This window comes from Oryctolagus cuniculus, chromosome 14, assembly GCF_051225735.1.
Source record: "Oryctolagus cuniculus isolate XC-2025 breed Fujian yellow rabbit chromosome 14, ASM5122573v1, whole genome shotgun sequence".
NCBI lineage: Eukaryota > Metazoa > Chordata > Mammalia > Lagomorpha > Leporidae > Oryctolagus > Oryctolagus cuniculus.
Genome location: NC_142880.1, coordinates 86,269,270 through 86,291,360, shown reverse-complemented (window position 1 = coordinate 86,291,360; position 22,091 = coordinate 86,269,270). Strand labels below are relative to the sequence as shown.

The 22,091-nt window shown below is 38.3% G+C and overlaps 1 protein-coding gene across 17 annotated transcripts in view; it reads left to right on the top strand.

The window, feature by feature from the left end:
* The window catches only part of CENPK (centromere protein K), a 45,146-nt gene extending 23,292 nt beyond the window's left edge, over positions 1-21,854 (top strand). For 13 of the 17 annotated variants that reach the window (XM_008262270.5, XM_070056764.2, XM_089312821.1 and 10 more), the window contains 7 exons: positions 3,342-3,414; positions 5,458-5,504; positions 10,113-10,195; positions 10,294-10,392; positions 11,025-11,151; positions 17,604-17,657; positions 21,018-21,854. In XM_008262270.5, coding sequence (XP_008260492.1) covers positions 3,342-3,414; positions 5,458-5,504; positions 10,113-10,195; positions 10,294-10,392; positions 11,025-11,151; positions 17,604-17,657; positions 21,018-21,176 — 642 coding nt within the window. In that variant the 3' untranslated portion in view covers positions 21,177-21,854. The remainder of the gene's footprint in view (positions 1-3,341; positions 3,415-5,457; positions 5,505-10,112; positions 10,196-10,293; positions 10,393-11,024; positions 11,152-17,603; positions 17,658-21,017) is intronic. The other 4 variants (XM_089312825.1, XM_089312826.1, XM_089312824.1 and 1 more) reach the window with 3 other exon arrangements.
* The last annotated feature ends 237 nt before the right edge of the window (positions 21,855-22,091 follow it).

Below are 22,091 nucleotides of genomic sequence, written 5' to 3'. Positions count from 1 at the left end.
ACCGCACTGATCCGATGGCAGGAGCCAGGAGCCAGGTGCTTTTCCTGGTCTCCCATGGGGTGCAGGGCCCAAGCACCTGGGCCATCCTCCACTGCACTCCCTGGCCACAGCAGAGAGCTGGCCTGGAAGAGGGGCAACCGGGACAGAATCCGGCGCCCCGACCGGGACTAGAACCCGGTGTGCCGGCGCCGCTAGGCGGAGGATTAGCGTAGTGAGCCGCGGCGCCGGCCCCCAGGCATACTTTTTTAATAATGCAAAATTTTCATGAACTTTTAAAATTTCTCCAGAGTGCCATAATACCTGTTTTGGGGGCTGGCAGCAGCCCATAAGGGCTGCGTTCCCATTCCCATTACTCTACTTCTCATCCAGTTTTCTGCTAATGGCCTAGGAAAATCAATAGTTGATAGCCTAGGTGTTTGAGCCCCTATTACCCTTGTGGGAGACCAAGATGAAACTCCTGGCTCCTGGCTTTGTTCTAGCCCAGCCATGGCTTTTGTGGCCATCTGGGGAATGAACTGATGGATGGAAGATCTCTGTCTCCTTCTCTAACTGTGACTTTCAAATAAATCAGTAAATCCTTTGTAAAAAAAAAAAAATAACCTGTTCATGGTCAGCATTGTGGTATTATGGGTAGAACCACCGCTTGTGGCACCAGCATCCCTTATGGGTGTCAGTGTGAGCTGCTCCACTTCCATTCCAGCTCCCTGCTAATGCTCCTGGGAAAACAGCAGAAGATGGCCCAAGTGCTTGGGCCCCTGCACCCATGTGGGAGACCCAGAAGAAACTCCTGGCTCCTGATTTTGACTAGCTCAACTATAGCTGTTGTGGCCATTTGAGGCATGAACCAGCGGATGGAAGACCTCTCTGTCTCTTCTTCTCTCTGTCTCTTTAACTCTGCCTTTCAAATACATAAATAAATCTTTAAAAAAAAAAAAAGATCTCTGTCTCCCTCTCTAACTCCACCTTTAAAAAAATCTCTATTTCATTTTTTTGTGCTCACTTCAGAGCACTTCTACTAATACCTATTACATTTTTGAAATGCCAGTTTTGATCTGAATAGGTAACATTATGAATTATAAATAGAAAATAAAAAAATACTTTGAGGCAGGTGTTTGAGCTAGTGATTAAGTCTCATGTTGGGATACTACATTCCACATCAAAGTGGCTGGGTTCAAATCTTGTCTTGCTGCTTCTGCTGCCTTTTTTTTTTTTTTTTAAATGTATTTATTTGTTTGAAAGGCAGAGCTACAGAGAGAGAGAGAGTGACTAGATATCCTACATCTATTGGTTCACTCCCCAAATGGCCGCAATGATGAGAGAGGGAGAGGGAGAGAAAGAGAGAGAGAGAGACATGAAGATGGGTATGGAAATATCCTCTAACTGCTGGTTCATTCCCCAAATGCTTTCAATGTTGGAAAACCTTATCAAAGTGCTGATTTGTGTCTTGGCCGTTCTGCTTCCAATCCAGCTCCCTGCTCCCTGGGAAGGCAGTGGATGATGGTTCAAGTGCTTGGGCCCCTGCCATCTATGTGGGAGATCAAGATGGAGTTCCTGACTCCTGGCTTCAGCCTGGCCCAGACCTGGCTGCTGTAGGCGTTTGGGAAGTGAACTAGTGATGGATGCTTGTTCTCTCTCTTTTTTTTTTCTCTCTTTTCCTGTCTCTTCTCTCTTTGATGTTCTGCTTTTCAAATAAGTGGTTTTTTTTAAAGCACTATTGAATTTTACTCTCTCTCTGTTTTTTAAGATTTTATTTATTTGAGAGGCAGAGTTACAGACAGGCAGACAGGGAGACACAGTGGGGTGGAGCTTGTCTTGCATCCACTGGTTCACTCCCCAAATGGCTGCAACAGCTGATCTGAATCCAGGATCCAGCAGCTTCTTCAAGGTCTCCCACATGGGTGCAGGGGCCCAAGCACTTCCACTGCTCTCACAGGCCATAGCAGAGAACTGAACCAGAAGAGGAGCCAGGACATAAACTGACACCCATATGCGATACTGATGCTGCAGGCAGAGGCCTAGCCTACTACGCACAGTGCCAGCCCCGTATCTTACTCTTGTGGTCTTAATCAGTCAAGAAATTGTACATGCATTTGTAATGATCAGAATTAGAATGACTAGAGCCTGCATTGTGCAGTGTACAGCACTTCCTGTGGTGCTGGCATCCCATATGAATGCTGGTTTGAGTCCCCACTGCTCCACTTCTGATCCAACTCTCTGCTAACGTACCTGGGAAAATGCTGTGGAGGATGACCCAAGTACTTGGGCTTCTGCCACCGATATGGGAGACTCAGATGGAGCTCCTGGCTTTGGCCTGGCCTGCTTGCAGCCATTTTGGGGTATAGACCAGTAGATGGAAGATCTCTCTCTCTCTTTCTGTGTCTCTTCCGCTCTCTCTGACTGGCTTTCAAATAAATAAATCTTTTTTTTTTTTTTTTAAAGATTTATTTTATTTATTTGACAGAGTTAGAGAGAGAGGTAGACAGAGAAGTCTTCCATCTGCTGGTTTACTCCCCAGATGGCCGCCACGGCCAGAGCTGCGCCAATCTGAAGCCAGGAGCTTCTTTCGGGTCTCCCATATGGGTGCAGGGGCCCAAGGACTTGGGCCAGCTTCTACTGCTTTCCCAGGCCATAGCAGAGAGCTGGATCAGATGAGAAGCAGCCGGGATTAGAACCGTTGCCCATATGGGATGCCGGCGCTTCCGGCCAGGGCTTTAACTTGCTGTGCCATAGCGCCAGCCCCAAGTAAATAAATTTTTTTTAAAAATTAGAATGACTGAAGATACCTAAAACCAAAAACATACTCATCTATTTTACCTTTGACTAAGGGATACATAATTTACATACTCTTGTGTAGAAAAGTGATTTTTATATGTAGCTTGTGAACTAGGTTTTATAATTGTCTCCATATGTGTATTTAAATTTATTTCTAGCTACTCACCTAAACGTGGCCTTTTTCTGAAAAGGCATTGAGAGGAAACAGAATGAATTTTAAGCAAATTTGTTTTTAAAAATATTGGTAAGAAAGATATTTATTTTTTTGCTGTAAAGTGTGTTTATGAAAGAAAATTAACATGCATAGTTTCTTTTGAGTGATAAAGCAGAATTTATCATTTAGTACTAAATTAGGACTATAAAGTGAATTTAATAGCTATAATTAGGTTAAGTAATCATTTTTAAAGTGTAGTGATAATTTTTTTACAGTTTGGATGTGCTATTTTATTAGCTATTTATATTAGGAACTCATGTTACAATATTGAGATTGTCTTCATTTTTATCAATGAATAGCTATGCATATTTCATAAGAACTAACTTTGTTTTATTCTCTTATTCTTCTTTTAAAGATTTCACTATTAATTATGCAAGTGAAATGTTTGACTGCTGAACTCAGTCAGTGGCAAAAAGAAACACCTGAAAGTAAGATTCATTTTAAGTTTGTATTTTTGTGAGCAAATTAATGAGAAATTAATTTAATGATTACAAAAGAATTATAAGATTCACTTTCTGAAATTGTTTAAATTACATTGATATCAGGAAGCTATTCCATTTTCCTTTCTTTCTATGCATTATTTTATTCACTCCCTGAATGACCACATTGTCCAGGGGTTGGCTAGGCTGAAGCCAGGATACAAGAACTCCATATAGGTGTCCTACATGCATGGCAGAGGCAAGCACTTGGGCCATTTTCCACTGCTTTCCCAGGCATATTAGCAGAAAGCTGGACTGGAAGTGGAGCAACTTGAACCAGCACTCATGGGACGCTGGCATCGCAGGCGGCAGCTTAACCTGCTGTGTGCCACAACACTAGTCCCTCTTGTTTCTATTTCAAAAATTTCTTTTAGCTATTCTTGTATGGTTGGTCTGCTGATAACAATTTCTCTTTATTTTTCTTTGAGCATATCTTGATTTCTCCATTTTTTTTTTTTTTTTTTTTTTTTTTTGACAGGCAGAGTGGACAGTGAGAGAGAGAGACAGAGAGAAAGGTCTTCCTTTGCCGTTGGTTCACCCTCCAATGGCCGCCGCAGCCGGTGCGCTGCGGCCGGCGCACCGCGCTGATCCGATGGCAGGAGCCAGGAGCCAGGTGCTTTTCCTGGTCTCCCATGGGGTGCAGGGCCCAAGCACCTGGGCCATCCTCCACTGCACTCCCTGGCCACAGCAGAGGGCTGGCCTGGAAGAGGGGCAACCGGGACAGAATCCGGCGCCCCGACCGGGACTAGAACCCGGTGTGCCGGCGCCGCTAGGCGGAGGATTAGCCTAGTGAGCCGCGGCGCCGGCCGATTTCTCCATTTTTGAAGATTTATTTATTTACTTATTTGAAAGGGAGAGTGACAATGAGATAGAAAGTGAGTTCCGAGGCCAGCACCATGGCTCACTTGGCTAATCCTCCACCTGCGGCACCTGGCATCCCATATGGGGCTGGGTTCTAGTCCCGGTTGCTCCTCTTCCAGGCCAGCTCTCTGCTGTGGCCCGGGAAGACACTGGAGGATGGCCCAAGTGCTTGGGCCCTGCACCCGCATGGGAGATCAGGAGGAAGCACCTGGCTTCTGGCTTCAGATTGGCGCAGCGCGCTGGCCATAGCAGCCATTTAGGGGGTAAGCCAATGGAAGGAAGACCTTTCTCTCTTCTCTCTCTCACTGTCTAACTCTGCCTGTCAAAAAAAAAATGAGTTCCCACCTTAAATATTCATTTCTACTTATCAGACTAGCAAAAATTTTACAAGAGTGTATAATATTTGTTCATTGAATCTGGCATCTTCTGTTAAAATTCAGATGCTTATTTCATTCTGCAAAATTTCATCTCTGGAAAACTGTTTCATAGAAATGAAAGCACTAATACATGAAGACATAAAAAAGATGCTTACTACATCCTTGTTTGTTGTGGCTAGAGACTAAACACAAAGTTAATGCTCTGTCAGTAAGGGAATCACTCAATTTGTTATGATACATGCACATTTGAATATTATATAGTGTTAAAATTATGAATTAAATATATATCTGATGGATATAAAAGAGTTCTGTGGGTGTTTGTTGAGTGAAAACAAGATGAAAATAATATATATGATATACCGTCCTTGTAAAGTCAGCAATGATAACAATAATAACCTTTTTACATTTATATGTGTGTGTATGTGGATATGTATATATATGCATAAGATCATGGGACTGCAGAGACAGATGTTTGAGAACACTGTAAATCAAGTTTGCTTTTAAACTAGTAAAAAACAAAGAGGAAAAGAAGACAGAGCAAAATGTATAAATATGGCCAAATATATCTAAAATTACATATAGCTGGTTATATATGCAAGATATTAAATAAAAGTAATTTTAAAATGCACACATTTCATAAAAAGTTGTATGATATATAAAGAAATGGAAAAGGTTTTCTTAAAAAGTCACAAAATTGAATTATTGAGAATTAACTAAGCCTATATATAATTTGGTTTTGTTTTGCTCTTTGTAGTAGCTCCCCTAAATGACGATGTTCTGGTAACATTAGGAAAAGAAGAGGTAAGTCAGTTAATGAATTTGTACTAATCCCTAGTAATTTATAATTAGAACTGTTTTTGGTAAGTTCATGCCATAAGAAATAGGATGAAGCCACTCTGAAATCATATTAAGTTTTCATTTTTTGTTGTTTTATTGGATAGAATTTTTTTTTCTTTTTTTAAAGATTTATTTGTTTGAAAAGCAGGGTCATAGAGAGAAGGGGAGAGACAGAGTGAGAGAGATCTTCTACGCACTGGTTCACTCCCCAAGTGGCCGTGATACCAGGGCTGGGCCAGGAGCCAGGAGCTTCTTGTTGCAGATGCTTCTTGCCACAGTGGGTGGCAGGGGCTCAAACAACTGAGCCATCTTCTGCTGCTTTTCTCAGGACATTAGCAGGGAGCTGGATTGGAAAAAGAGCAGCTGAGATATGAATGGGGGCCCACAAGGGATACCAGTGTTACAGGTGGCAGCTTTATCTACTATGCCACAATGCCTGCCCCAGAATTTTTGTTTCTTTAAAGATTGATTTACTTATTTGAAAGGCAGAATTACAGAAGTGGGGGAAGAGAGGGAGGGAGAGTAAAAGGAGAGAGAGAGTGAGAGAGAGAGTGAGAGAGAGCGATCTTTCTTTGTGGTTTACTCCGCAAATGGCTACAACAGCCAGGACTGGGCCAGATTGAAGCCAGGAGTGAGGAGCTTCATCCAGTTCTCCCACTTGGGTGTAGGGGTCCAAGTACTTGGGCCATCCTCCACTGCTTTCTCAGTTTTGTTACAAGGGAGCTGGAAGCAGCCAGGATTCCAACCAGCCACCTGTATGGGATGCCGGTGCTCTAGGTGTTGGCTTAACCCATTGATTGCATCACAGTGCCAGCTCCTGAACAGAATTTTTAAAAATAATTTTTTAATGTATTTCAAAGAGCATGTTTCTGTCTGCGGATTCATTCCCCAAATCGCTGAGTTTGTGTAAGGACCAAAGCTGGTACCAGGAACTCAGTCCAGATTTCACATGTGGGTGACAGCGGCCTAAGTATCTGAGCCATCACCTGCTATCTCCCAGGGACTGTATTAGCAGGAAGCTAGAGTCATGAGCCGGAAGCGGGATGGAGAACATTGATTTTTTATTTATTTATTTATTTATTTATTTATTTATTTATTTTTGACAGGGGAGTGGACAGTGAGAGAGAGAGAGACAGAGAGAAAGGTCTTCCTTTGCCGTTGGTTCACCCTCCAATGGCCGCCGCTGCAGCCGGTGCACCGCACTGATCCGAAGGCAGGAGCCAGGTGCTTCTCCTGGTCTCCCATGGGGTGCAGGGCCCAAGCACTTGGGCCATCCTCCGCTGCACTCCCGGGCCACAGCAGAGAGCTGGACTGGAAGAGGGGCGACCGGGACAGAATCCGGCACCCCAACCGGGACTAGAACCCGGTGTGCCGGCGCCGCTAGGTAGAGGATTAGCCTATTGAGCTGCGGCGCCAGCCGAGAACACTGATTTTTAAAAATGATTTCCACTGCTAATTAACTGCTTTCCTGGCATAAAACCTACTCTGCTTGGATGTATTAATCTGTTTTATTTATTGCTGAATTTATTTTGCTAGAACTTTATTATGATTTTACATCTGTGTTTCTGAAATTTCTGTGGTTTTCTTGTGATATCCTTATCAGGCTTTAATAAAAGGATAATACTAGCTTCATGAAATAACCTGAGAAATATCCTCTTATTTTCAAAAGAGTTGGTGTATAATTAGTGTTATATTTTTCTTTAAACGTCTATTTCAGTTCAGAGGTAGAGTTGTCTCAGCCTGTAGTTTTCCAGTAAACTGAATAAAAATTCAGAGATATTGAATAATAATTTTCTTCTGGGAAATTTTTTAACTAGGAATTCAGTTTCTTAGATCTTGTCAGATTTTCTGTTTGTCTCAAAATCTCTCCATTTGTATCTTTCAAAAAATTTATCCATCTCATCTAATTTGTCAGATTTATAAACATAAACGTTTTCTTAGCATTCTCATTTTTTTTTAAACATTTATTTATTTTACTTGAAAGTCAGAGTTACAGAGAGGCAGAGAGCGAGAGAGAGAGAGAAAGGTCTTCATCTGCTGGTTCACTCCCTAAATGGCTGCAACTGCCGGAGCTGGACCGATCTGAAGCCTGGGCCAGGAGCTTCTTCCAGGTCTCCCACATGGGTGCAGGGGCCTAAGTGCTTGGGCCATCCTCTACTGCTTTCCCAGACTATAGTAGAGAGCTGGATCAGAAGTGGAGCAGCCAGGACTTGAATCAGTGCTCACATGGGATGCTGGCACTGCAGGCTGTGGCTTTACCCACTACGCCACAGTGCTGGCCCCCTCATTCTCATTTTAAGATTTGTTATGATATTACCTCTTTCTTGATGTTGTGAATTTGTTTCTTCATTTTTTTCCTTCTATTTCATTGATTTAAATTTTTTATTAGATTATTTTTTGCAGTCTCTTTCCAGAAATTTTGATGTTTTTATTTTCAGTCAATTATAATATTTTATTTTCCTATTGCTTCTTTGACCAATGGATTATCTAGAAGTATGCCGTTTGCAAAGTTTTCTAGATATTTTTCTATTATTTTTTTCTAATTTAATTTCATTATTAGATTACATTTAACATAAAATTAATGAGTACATTGAGATTTACATTCTTTTTTTAATAAAGATTTATTTATTTGAAAGGCTGAGTTACAGAGAGGCAAAGGCGGGGAGTGGGAGGAGTGAGTGGAGTGTGATCTTACATCCTCTGGTTCACTCCCCAAATGTTCACAATGGCCAAAGTGAGCTGATATGAAGCCAGGAGCCGGGAGTTTCTTTTGGCTCTCCCATGTGAGTTCAGGGGCCGAAGCACTTGGCTATCTTCTACTGCTTTCCCAGGGCATACCAGAGAGCTGGATTGGAAAAGGAGTAGCCAGCTGGGTCTCGAACCGGCGCCCGTATGGGACTCCAGCATTGCAGATGGCAGCTTTACTCGCTATGTCACAGTGCTGGCCCCAAAATCTACATTCTTGATTTATCTTTTTTTTTTTTTAAGGTTTATCAATTTGAAAATTAGAGTTATGCAGAGAGAGGTCTTCCATCCACTGGCTCACTCCCCAACTGGCCTCAACGGCTGGAGCTGCGCCAATCCAAAGCCACGAGCCAGGATCTCCTCCAGGTCTCCAACGCAGGTGCAAGGTTTCAGGGACTTGGGCCATCTTCTACCACTTTCCTAGGCCACCGCAGAGAACTGTATCGGAGTGGAGCAGCTGGGACTTGAACCTGTGGCTATATGGGATGCCTGCACTGCAGGCAGTGGCTTTACTATCGCCACAGTGCTGGTCCTGATTTATCTTTTTTATTTGTCCTATAAAATCTCTGTTCCTGTTTTTTCTTTTCCCACTTTCTTAGATTGTATATTTTTGAAAATAGACCCATTTAAAATTGCTGTTGTCTTATTATTTCTTCTTTCTCTCCATAGTGGATTTAAGGTTTATAATATACATCTTTAATATATACTTATATATACTTTAATATACTTACTGATTTGATTTATAAAAGCTAATGGAGGGCCCGGCACAGTGGCGCAGTGGGTTAATACCCTGGCCTGAAGCGCTGGCATCCCATTTGGGTGCCGGTTCTAGTCTCGGCTGCTCCTCTTCTGATCCAGCTCTCTGCTATGGCCTGGGATAGCAGTGAGGATGGCCCAAGTGTTTGGGCCCCTGCAGCCATGTGGGAGACCCGGAAGAAGCTCCTGGCTTCGGATCGGCGCAGCTCCGACAGTTGCGGCCATCTGGGGAGTAAACCAGCGGATGGAACACCTCCCTGTCTCTACCTCTCTCTGTAACTCTGTCTTTCAAATAAATAAAATAAATCTTAAAAAAAAAGGAAAAGCTAATGGAAACCTTTGGCTAATGCATTCCAGAAGCAAAAGGATACTACATAAAATCCAGTGTTCATTGTGATTCACTTTAGTGACATAGTCTTCTTATTCCTAAAATGCCTAAGACACATTCCTGTCTCACTTCCCTGGTGCTTATTATTTTCTCTTCCTAGAACATTATTTTGCTAGATAGTAACTTGGTTTAGATTTTGTATTCTTTCTCTGTTCTTAAGATGTGACCTGATCGGAGCATTCTTTCTCTATCACACAACCTAAAGTAGCCATTTTTCAAGGCTTTACTCTTATTTTAGGTTATTTGTTCTTTGTGGCACTTAATCACTTGCTGGAGTTGTCAGGATTCCTCTTTTTGTTGTTTTGTTCACCTTTGCATCACTGCCTACTTTAGCAATGCCTAATAGTCAATAACTGATCAATCATTAATAAATAATGTTCATTTGTGTGTTTTATAGTGTCCTTAGAAAAGAGACCTAATCTGTGTGATTATTAAAAACACAGCATTTGTGTTTCAGCATAAAATTAAAATATATTGCTTGCATATTCTTATATTTTTAAAATGGAATACTACCAGAAACTTAGTTTTGTATTTATCCTTTCAAATGCTTTCTGCTATGCTTTTTAAAAAAAGCTATTAATTCCTAAACTGAAGTATACTAGCCCAATATGTAAACTTCACATCATTCAGAAATAAACTATATGATTAAAACTAAGCAATTAATTTGAATTATTTTGTTCTAGTTCCAAAAATTGCAGCATGATCTTGAAATGGTGCTATCTACTATTCAGTCAAAGAATGAAAAGTTAAAGGAAGACTTAAAAAGGTATATTTATGTTATAAGTAGTATTAATTGTTCATATATGTTGAGTTGGCATTTTAAAATTTTATCTGGCTAATTGTTTTGTTTTTCCATGTGTAAAGAGAGCAGCAGTGGTTGGATGAACAGCAACAGATAATGGAATCTCTTAATGTACTACACAGTGAATTGAAAAATCAGGTTGTGACATTTTCTGAATCAAGGTACTAATTTTGTGTTCCAAGTTTTTAAAATAAGAGAAAGTGTTTTCTTTTTTATCTTACATGAAATGTAGTTGAAAGAAGGTAAATTTTACCAGGAATCGTGATTCGTGCTCTGACTTTTGCCAACTGTTATTTACATGATGTTCTTTGTTCTTGTTAGTTTTCATTTTCTAAAAATTTGGGAGGCAGAGAGCTCACATCTGCTTGTTTACTCCCCAAATGCCCACAGTAGCCTAAATGGGGACAGGCTGAAGCTGTGAGCCAGAACTCAACCTGGATCTCTCGTGTCAGTGGCAGGGAACCAACTCGTTCAGCCATCACCTACTGTCTCCTGGGGTGCACCATTAGCAGGAAGCTGGTTTCAGGAGTGGAACTAGGACTCAATCTGGGCACCCTGATATGGGATGCAGAAGCTACAAGCCGCATCTTACTTGTCCAAATGCTTGTCCCTGTTGTATAACCTTTTGTTGTACCTTTAATTTCCCTACATGTTACATTAAAAATATTACTTTCATAAAGGTAGTTATTTGGTTTGAAGTTTCAGCAAAGTTTTCATCAACTTTATAAATAAGCAGATGCATGTGCATATTATTTTACATTAAATGTTTCCCTTAATGTTTTTAATTTATTAGAATCTTTACTGAGCTGAAAACTAAACTGCTTAATGTAAAAAAGTATAAGAAGAAACTCTTGATTACCTTGGGTGAGTTTCTAGAAGACCACTTTCCTCTGCCTGATGGAAGTGTTAAAAAGAAAAAGGTAAATTTTGGAGAAGACATTCATTTTGATAATCATATTTGAATTAGTTTAAGTAGGTCCAAAAGCAAATTTTCTTATATAGTTCAAATATAGACACACACACATGTGCAGAAGAAGTGTGCTATCATTATGTATTTATTGAAAAATTAGAAACTGCCTAGTTGTGCAATAAAATGTGATAAATACATTTTTTATATTATATATGTATGTTAGGATGATTCAGCTTTTAAAAGTAATGTATTGAACAACACAGGAGTTGATGAAATACATACATTTTGCTGTTAGATGAATAAAACAGATCACTAAACTGTAGAATCTAATTTTTATGAATAAATGTGTATCTGAGGGCTAGGATTGTAGGTGGGATTACTTTTGCTTTTAATTATTTTCCAAATTTTTCATGATGAATATATGTAACTTTTTAAATCAGAAGAATATTGTTTAAAATATGTTATTTTACCATAAGTTAATCACTATTTGGGTAGTACTTATGGTGAAATAAACATTTTCCAAAAAAGCAATTAACTATCTCATTTGGTGACAGAAAGATGATGACCAACTGCTTTAATTCCTTTTTTATGCATGATATAATATAAATAATGAAAATGTCTGAAGTTGGAATTGGCTTTGAAACAGGCATCAAAATGATTTCTCTATAATACCTATGTATAGTTTAATCACTTTTTGTCATAAAACCCTTGATGGTTCCCTATGGCGTGGCATCTATCCACACCTTAGAATAATGAATTTATACTCTGGGCTTTCAGTGTTTCTTCAACCTGATTTCCTTTGTTCTTTATCCATTTCGTCCACAAATCTAGTCAACTATACTGCTATAACTTCAATAAATATGCCTTATACATCCTATTTCTTTTATCCAGAAAACCCTTCCTGTCTAATGAAGGTAGTAAATTCTTACTTTAAGATAACTCAAACATTTTTTGTGTGAAGCACTATAAATTTAGGGGTCGGGGTCCTTTGTTAGCATTTGTCAAATGATTTTGTAATTATCATTTGTATCTCCCTCTTTCCTCGGATGCACTGTGAACTACTTGAAGTGTTTAATTCATCTTTGTATCTCTTATATCTGTGTATCTTTTATAGTATCCTCTGAGTTCGTTTTTTTCTTTTTAAAGATTTATTTATTTGAAAGGCTGAGTCAGAGAGGGAGAGTCAGAGAGAGAAAGAGAGCGAGTGAGTGAGCTCCCATCCCCTGGTTCACTCTCTAAATGCTTACTACTGCTGAAATAGTTGAGAGTGAGCCAGGAGCTGGAAACAACGCAGGTCTCCCCCATGAGTGGCAGGGACTCACCCAGTTACTTGAGCCGTCACCACTGGCCTCCAGGGTGTTTGCTGGCAGGAAGCTGGAATAAAGAGCCAGAGCCAGGAAACGAACCCAGGTATTGTGATGTGGGATAGGAGTCGTAAGCACCAGGCTAATTGCCCACTCCTTATCATCATATTTATATATATGTAGTATGCTTGGAAAAGGAGCAAAGGTTCTTCTTAACAGTGTGTTGTTTTTTTCTTCCCTTTTTCTTACTTGTAGGCTTTATGCTTGTTATAGACTGTCTCTTCCATTCTGTCCTTTGTTATTTATATTTCTTATTTATTTCTGAAGTTATTTATAGTCTTCTGTTGGCCATTTCATTAAGGTCATGATAGCTTGGCATTTAATGATCTTAATATTCTAACAACTCATTGGTTTATTTTCTGGCTCGAGTCTCCTCTATTTATCTCAGCTTTCTTTTTAAGCTTTTTAAGGGGTTTGAGACATCCTAAAAAAGAAGTGTTAATTACCGGAAGCCATCATATGTTCACTAAGTTGTATTTGCTAACTCACTTTTTAAAAATTAAATATAAGAATATCGATACATGGTATAAAATTATAAGTGTCTCTGTCTTTCTCTCTTTGGCCAGCAGTAATACTGAATAATACTGTTAGTCTGCAGACTGCCATAACAAAATACCACAGACTAGTTGGTTTCAATAACAGATACTTTTTTTTTTTAAGATTTATTTTATTTATTTTGAAGAGTTAGAGGAGTTACAGAGAGAGAGGTAGAGACAGAGAGGTGTTCCATCCACTGGTTCACTCCCCAGAAGTCCACAGGTGCTGGAGCTGCGCCGATCAGGAGCCAGGAGCTTCTTGCAGGTTTCCCACGTGGGTGCAGGGGCCCAAAAACTTGGGCCATCCTCCACTGCGATCCCAGGCCATAGCAGAGAGCTGGATCAGAAGTGGAGCAGCCGGAACTAGAACTGGTGCCCATATGGGATGCCGGCACTTTAGGCTGGGACGTTAACCCGCTGCGCCACAGCACCAGGATCAAGATACTCTGGATTGGTGTCTGGTGAGGTCTACAAACAAGAAAGCTAAAGACTATCAAAATTCCTCCATCAGATCATTGACACTATTTGAACCATCTTCCTAAACAAGTTGACTATAAAGATATGTCAATAGATGGAATGATGGAAGATATTGTACACGCTAATATAAATTGAATATTAAATGTCATTTTTATTTAAATTTGATAGAAAAAGTGATATTGAATTCAGATAAATATTTCTTTTTTACAAAAAAGATTTTATTTATCTGAAAGGCAGAGTGCCAGAGAAAAAGAGAAGAGACAGTGAGAAAGAGATTTTTTGGGGCTGGCACTGTCATGTGGTGGATAAAGCCGCCGCCTGCAGTGCATGCATCTTGTATGGGTGCCGGCTGCTCCACTTTTGTTCCAGCTCTCTGCTATGGCCTGGGAAGGCAGTAGAAGATGGCCCAGGTCCTTGGGCCCCTGCACGCATGTGGAAAGAACTAGAGGAAACTCCTGTCTCGGTTTCGGATCGGCGCAGCTTCGGCTGTTGCAGCCGACTCGGGGGGTGAACCAGCAGATGGAAGACCTCTCTCTTTCTCTGCCTCTCCTCTCTCTATGTAACTCTGACTTTCAAATAAATAAATAAATCATAAAAAAAAGATCATCTATCTGCTGGTTCACTCTTCAAATGGCCATGTTCAGCTGGGGATAGGCTAAGCCAAAGCCAGGAGCCGGGAATCCATCCAAGTCCCCCATGTGCTCTAGTCCTAGCACTTGAGCTATTCTTTTGTTTGTTTGCATGGCAGAGCTGTAGAGAGGCAGAGGCAAAGAGAGAGAGAGAGGTCTTCCTTCTGTTGGTTCACTCCCCAAGTGGCCATGACAGCAGGATCTGTGCTGATGCGAAGCCAGTAGCCAGGAGCTTCCAAGTCTCCCATGCAGGTGCAGGGGTCCAACGGAGGCAGGGGTCTAACTACTTGGGCCATCCTCTACTGCTTTCCCAGGCTATAGCAGAGAGCTGGATAGGAAGTAGAGCAGCCAGGACTTGAACCGGTGCCCATATTAGGTGCCGGCACTGTAGGCAGCGGCTTTAATGGCAACACCACCGTGCTGGCTCCATTGGGCTATTTTTTTCCAGGCAAATTAGCAGGGAGGTGGATTGGAAGCAGAGTAACTGGGACGTGAACCAGAGTTCTGATAGGAGATGCTGGCAGTGTAAGCAGCTGCTTTGTGTCACACCAGGGCCACATAAATATTTCTTTGTTTCAAATGGTTTTAGTTTGGGAGAGATCCCTCTGATATAAAGAAAACAAATCATAAAAAACTTAAAAGATTTTAAGATTTAACTTCATCTCTCAATTTTATGTTGTATTGACTTCCTGCTTTGTGTTAGTTTTACATTATACCATTTATGTTGTATGCTCAGAAAGTATCATTCATGTATATGTTTAGCCTTCATTCTATACTGTATTGGATTGATTGCTATTTTAATTATTGAATGATGAAAGTATTTTCTTTACCTGTATACTCAAAGGATAAATCTTCAGCACTTTATTTTTTTTTAAATTTATTTACTTGAAAGGCAGAGTTAGAAAGGGGAGAGAATACAGAGAGGGGGAGAGAGAGACAGAGAGAGAGATATCTTCCAACCGCTGGTTCACTCTCCAGATGGCCACAACTGCCAGGAAAGGCTGAAGCCAGAAGCCCATAATTCCGTCCAGATCTCCCGCAGGAATGGCAGGAGCCCAAGTACTTGGGCCGTCTTCTGCTGCTTTCCTAGCTGCATTACTAGGGAACTGTATCAGAAGTGGAAATCTAGGACTCTTAACTGGCACCCATATGGGATGTCATCAACACTAGTAGGTTCTTAACCCACTGTTCCTCAAAACCAGCTCCATATTATTTTTTAAATCCTCAAGGTTTGGAAGACATTCCTTCATGTCTTAAAATGGAAAGTTCCTGGGAGAAGTCTGAGGCCAGATTATAGATAACTTGCTATTTTGGACTATGAAATGATGAACTTCATTTTCATTGACCTTTAGTTAATTTAAAATCAGTTTGTCACAGAATTGGTTATTCAGTATCAGTTTAACATTGAACAAGGCATGTTCTTTATGTGGCCAGATTTAGTTTACATTTCATGCATGAAAATTTTTTTATTATACCTAATGTTTATTGTATGTTGAAACTTTTTCCTTTCATTGTTTCATTTCCTCATGTTTTCCCTCTGTATTTCCTTTAATTGTCTCATTTATATTTTAATCTGTGCATTGCTTTTTGTTTATTAATTCTATATTTGTGTTGCTTTCACTATAGTGAATCATATGCTTATTTTTACCACCACTCTTTTAATGTTTAATAAGAAAAAATTTTGAAATTTGATTTTACTGTATTTACTTCAGAATCATTTTTGGTTTTGTTAGTATTATTTTACTATGTCTTTGACATATTTGTATTTTCACCAAGTTTTATTAGGACTCCATGGCAATCCTTGGCTGGTATTAGAAAGGTACTAGGAGCTAGTATGGTATATGAGTGTGTAATTAATTGAATGAATTTAATTGAAAACCTTCTGCGTAGAGCTACTGTTATAAGGAGGTCTCTATCAGTTTACATTAGAGTCTTGTTAAGTGTTTTGGACAGTAATTTCAATAAGAAAGTAGAATACATGATTATGTTTACAGCAGTATAAAACTGGGTAAGATAGTAAATATATTGGATAACAGAATTAATCCTGTATTTTTCAGGTGGCTAGGAACTAAGCCAAATAAAATAGGCAGATTTTTAGTAGAGATACAGAACATACTTCTTGTATTTGAAACATTTAGGGAGATATATCTTGGCTAGAAAAACACTTTGTCATTTTAGATGATAGTATACCCGGAAGTTACCAGGATGAAATGGTTGTCCAGTGCTGATGAAATTTTTTTTTTTTTTTTTTTTTTTGACAGGCAGAGTGGACAGTGAGAGAGAGAGACAGAGAGAAAGGTCTTCCTTTGCCGTTGGTTCACCCTCCAATGGCCGCTGCGGCCAGCGCGCTGCGGCCGGCGCACCGCGCTGATCCGATGGCAGGAGCCAGGAGCCAGGTGCTTTTCCTGGTCTCCCATGGGGTGCAGGGCCCAAGCACCTGGGCCATCCTCCACTGCACTCCCTGGCCACAGCAGAGAGCTGGCCTGGAAGAGGGGCAACCGGGACAGAATCCGGCGCCCCGACCGGGACTAGAACCCGGTGTGCCGGCGCCGCTAGGCGGAGGATTAGCCTAGTGAGCCGCGGCGCCGGCCCAGTGCTGATGAAATTTTAAACCAATTATTAAAGTGAGCATTCTTTTCCCTTTGGTGATTTAATCACACTTATTTCATTGTGGAAGACTCAATTATTTTTGTATCTCTTCCTTTAATGATTTATCAAGAAGGTGTATTGGCAAATAGGTGAATTTCAGAAGATATATATATATTTATATATTCATGTAATCTACATCTCTTTAAGAATAAGACAAATTACAGCACATTCAGAGAACAACCATGGTATTGAAGGGTTTCAAATTATACATTTGGAAAATAATTGAAGTAACTCATGATAATTAATATGTAGACGACTTTCGGTCTTCTAATAGCTGTCATCAAATGTTTGAGGAAGTCTTGTGTGGAATTGGGATGAGACTTACTCTCCTTTGAGTTAACATGAGTAGCTATCAGCAGCTGTAGAAAGATGAGGGTGCTCTCTTGGAAGCTAGTTCCCCTGTCCTGACAATGCATGAATATACTCTGGAAGGTCATTTGTTTGGGGAAGTTTGTTGGGAAATTGAACATTAGACTTTCTTTTTATATGATTATATAATATATATAATGCAATTTATTTTATGTTTATGAATAGTTTGAATTATTTCTTCTAGTAATTACAAAATTTTCACAAAAATTGCAAAATTATCATAAAAATTACAAAATTTACAGAAGATGTTCCAACTACATTTTTATGAATTTGACTTTAGTACAATAACATTTATTTTCATATTTCTTTTTAAATCACTGTATTATGAATGTTTGTACCCTTGAAGTTAAGAAATACTAACTTTAAAAATTTCATAATTAAGCCTAATATTCTGCCAGTAGCAGAATTGAAATGTTAATTTCTTTATTTTTCTCAAAGAAAAGCATTCAAGAATCAACTGCACAGCTGATAACACTACATGAAATATTAGAGGTAAGTTTTCTCTTTAGTTTGTCTTGAAGCTGTCTCATAGTCATTTTTGAATAGTTAAAGTCAGGCTTAAAAAGAAAAACTTTAATTTTTAAGGAATATGTCAATGTTTATTAAATATATAATAATTAAACTTTAGTTGAAAATTGGTGTCCATCTTCTCTACAGTATTAGGAAAAATATAATAATTTTAAAAATGAATATGAAATTAAAGTCTAACCTTCAATCTTTAAGAGATTTATTACAGATAAATGCCTGAAGTATTTTTAATGCTGCTATTTAATATTCATAGTGAAATCCTGTGCTGTTACATTGATAGAATCTTTAGTTGGAAGTTTTCTGCTCTATGTAAAAAATGTGAGTTTTAAGAGTCTTTCCTTAAAATGATAGATATTTCTACAGAATTTCCCTTAAATGAATGACATCAGTCACTTATTATTATAAGAACTGAGTAATTCCAACTCTTTCTGACATTTACTTTGCTTTGTAAGTATTCTTGTTTTTAAAAATCACTTTGAAATTGAACCAGATTATAAGGTATATTATTAATTACTTTAGAAATCTTGATAACGACAATTTGTGGCAAGTGTTTAAAGGTCTTTAGTAAATTTAGAAGAAAGAACAACTTCAGAAAACATGTTTCACTGTCATTTAATGAATTGGGAGCTAACGTCTCTTTTTTGTTCAATTAACCAATTTTTGTGATTCAAGATATCTTAATACAAAATTTTATTGCTTTGAACAGCAAAATATAAATATTTGTTAGATTTATAATCTTTAAACATTTCTAGCTATTTCATCTTTTACTGAAATAAGGCTGTTTTTTCTCATTATAAATTTTTTCAATAGTTTTTCATTTGACAAATTTTGAAAGACATAAACTAGAAATTCAAATATAATTTTTAAACAGTGTGCTATAGGATACTGTATAAAACACAATTTGAAACCTAACTTTGTCTTTTAGATTCTCATTATCAGTATTAAAAATCATGAATACTTAAGCAGCAACTTGATGAAAAATAAAATGTAATATACATACTCATTTTAAATTTGAATTTTTTGTTTTTAACGATTTCTGGCATCTACTAGAATTTTAGTTAATACAATTAAAATTAGAAATGAAAAGAAATGATTTTATGTTGTACTAAAATGAATACTTACTACAAAGTAGAAATATATTTAATTCTTCATTGTGATGCCTAAGAGAAATGAGTCCAAAAGTTTTTTCCCCAAGATGTGGGTCTTGAAGTAGGTAAAGTTAATGCTAGTTGAAAATATTTTATCTGGAATTGTGATACTGAGCTAATATTGTGGTGCAGTGGCTTAAACTGCCACTTGGCAGTTCATCCCTTAATCAGAGTGCTAGTTTAAGTTTGTGGCTGCTCTGCTTCTGATCTAGCTCCCTGCTAATATGCCTGAGAAAGCAGTATTTGATAGTCCAAGTGTTTGAGTCCCTTCTACCTTCATGGGAGACCCAAAATGAGATCTGGGCTCCTGGCTTTGGCCTGGCCCAGACCTGACTGATGCAGCCATTTGAGAAATAAACCAGTGGATGGAAGATATCTCTCTTTTTCTCTCCCTCTCTGTCTCTTTCCCTCCAACCTTCCCTCTTTCTCAGTTTCTGTCCCTCTCTCTTGCTCTGTCACTCTGCCTCTCAAATAAATAAATAAATCTTTTTAAAGATGATTATGATATTGATATTATTATGAAATATGATTGCCATTAGAGCTTGGTGGGTTAATTTTATTCATTTCAGTGTACTTTATATTTGTGTAAATTATGTCTTTTCTGTGTTCCTTAAAATAAAAACATCTTTCAATTAAAGCTATAGCTTGGCAATTCAGATATAGTCTAATCCATGACCTGCTACTAATTTTTTGTTCCTTCTCTGAATTCTGATTTTTTAATTTGTGAAAACATTGTAAGGTAGCTGAGGAAAAAATATAGTAAAAATATTCACTATGTTTTATAAAGCATTAATATTTAAAGAATTGTAAATATTTTCTTGAAAAAAATGTTCTTAATGCCATTGGATTTGAGATAGACAGATGATTCTCATTCACATTAGCAACCTTCCCTAAATTTATTAGACTACCCTGTTTTTCAAGATAAGAACCAAATCATGTAGACCAATTTCTTAGACTGTAGTTTGGAAAATTAATACAGATTACACAAATCTTTTCAGTTTTGATTGTAACCCCTCAACATGTATGATTAAGAAATCAGAAGAACTGATGGGTGGTACAGTAAGCTGACACCCACAGTGCTGGGATCTCATCTTGGAGCACTGGTTCAAGTCCCAGCTGCTCTGCCTTCCATCTAGTTCCCTGCTAATGCTCCTGGTAAGGCAGTGGATGATGGCTCAAATGAGACCTGAGTGGAATTCTTGGCTTCCAGCTTTGGCTTGGCACAGCCATGGTGTTGCAGCCATTTGGGAAATAAGCCAACAGATGGAAGATCTTTTTCTGTGTCATTCTTTCAAATAAGTAAGTAAATATATAAATAAATAAATAAGACTTTAAAAAAAATCAGAGATATTCGGGGTGGGTACTGTGGAGCAGCAGGTTAAGCTGCAACTTGGGATGCCTGCATCCCATTTCAGAGTGCCTGGTTTTGGGCTTGGATTCTAATCCAGCTTCCTGCTAACGTGCTTGAGAGGCAGCAGATGATGGAAATGGAAATTTATTGGAAATGCAGAGTTAAAGAGAAGGATAGACAGAAGGAGAGGTCTTCCATCTCTTGGTTCACAGTGGCCACAGTGGCCAAAGCTGGGCCAGACTGAAGCCAGGAGCCAGGAGCTTTATCCTTGTCTCCCAAGTGGGTTGCAGGGACCCAAGTACTCTTTTCCCAGGCACAGTAACATGGAACCGGATTGAAAGTGGAGCAGCCAGGAATGGAATTGGCACCCATGCAGGATGCCTACATCACAAGTGGCAGCTTAATCTGCTGTCCCATGCCAGCCTCTGCTTTAAAGATTTACCAGAAGAATAGATGTTTTGGGAGAGGGCAGAAGTGATGATTTTGTCCTACTTTTGTCCTAAATATACAGCAGACTTGCTTTCTTTTGAGTTTTATACATATTTTGTAGAATGTTGATTTTTTCAAACTATTTTTTATGTAAGAAATTATTAATGTTAAGAAAAGGGATTTTTAAATGTTTTCTATCACATTTTAGGAAATATTTTTAAGATAAAGTGCAGACATTCATTTTAAGGCTTTTCTCATTCTTTAAAACAGTTAAATTAGTAAATAAAAATTATGACATAAACAGTTATTCAAGGAGAAAAGAAAACATTCTTTGGTGGAAACCTCTCTGTTTAATTATAGCTGTAACAAAATACATTTTAAATGATTTTTTTCTAGACTCTTATAAATAGATTATTTGATGTTCCACATGATCCATATGTCAAAATTAGTGATTCCTTTTGGCCTCCTTATATTGAACTGCTGCTGCGTAATGGAATTGCCTTGAGACATCCAGAAGATCCAACCCAAATAAGATTAGAAGCCTTCCATCAGTAATAGAATGGTCTCTTTAACATAGTAAAGATTCTTGTCATTCACTGATAATAGAAACACAGGGCATTTCTATAAAGAATATTATTTGCAAGTGGAAACACATAGTCCATCTTCCTTTTATCCTTAAATGATACATGCTGCCACCCATTACTCATTGTTAAATGGTCCTTGCTTAGTGCTTTGGCGTTTTAAACTGTATGGGCAAAATTGTAAATAAAAAATATCCTAGACTCATAAAACATTTAATATGCTTTATATCATGCAATATTCTTCAGAAAATCTTTGTTAATTTATGATATTGCTAATGTAATATTTTTCTTTTAAAATTTATGTGTGTATTTTGAGTTCTACCTGGTACTTAACTCCTTTATATTTAGCAGTTGTAATGCAAAAGTGATTTAATTTGCAGATGGTTTTTAAGTTTGAGTAATATTTGTAGAAGGCTACATAATTTTAAATATTTAGTAAATTTGTTTCATGTCTACTGCTTTTTTTTCTAGATTTGTTAAAAATTGAAATTTAAAGAGATAATGGGTAAAGATAGCCTAAAAACTATTTTAATGTATATTGTATCTCAAATGACATAAATTAATCCACTCTTGATTCTACTAATTATTACCAACAAAATTATGTTCATAATGTTTTGTTAATTTTCTGTAAATAAAATTCTAAATATCTCTAGCTATTGTGTAGACTATTTTTTAAAATGGAAAAGACATTTCTAAGGTAGATTAATTAAGATATCACATGGGACACATTCAGGATTACGTACACTCTAACAGAGAATTATAAACCTGTTTAATATCATTTGTTTTCTAACAAATTTGTATGTACTTTTTTTTTTTTTTTTTTTTGACAGGCAGAGTTAGACAGTGAGAGAGAGAAAGACAGAGAGAAAGGTCTTCCTTTCCAATAGTT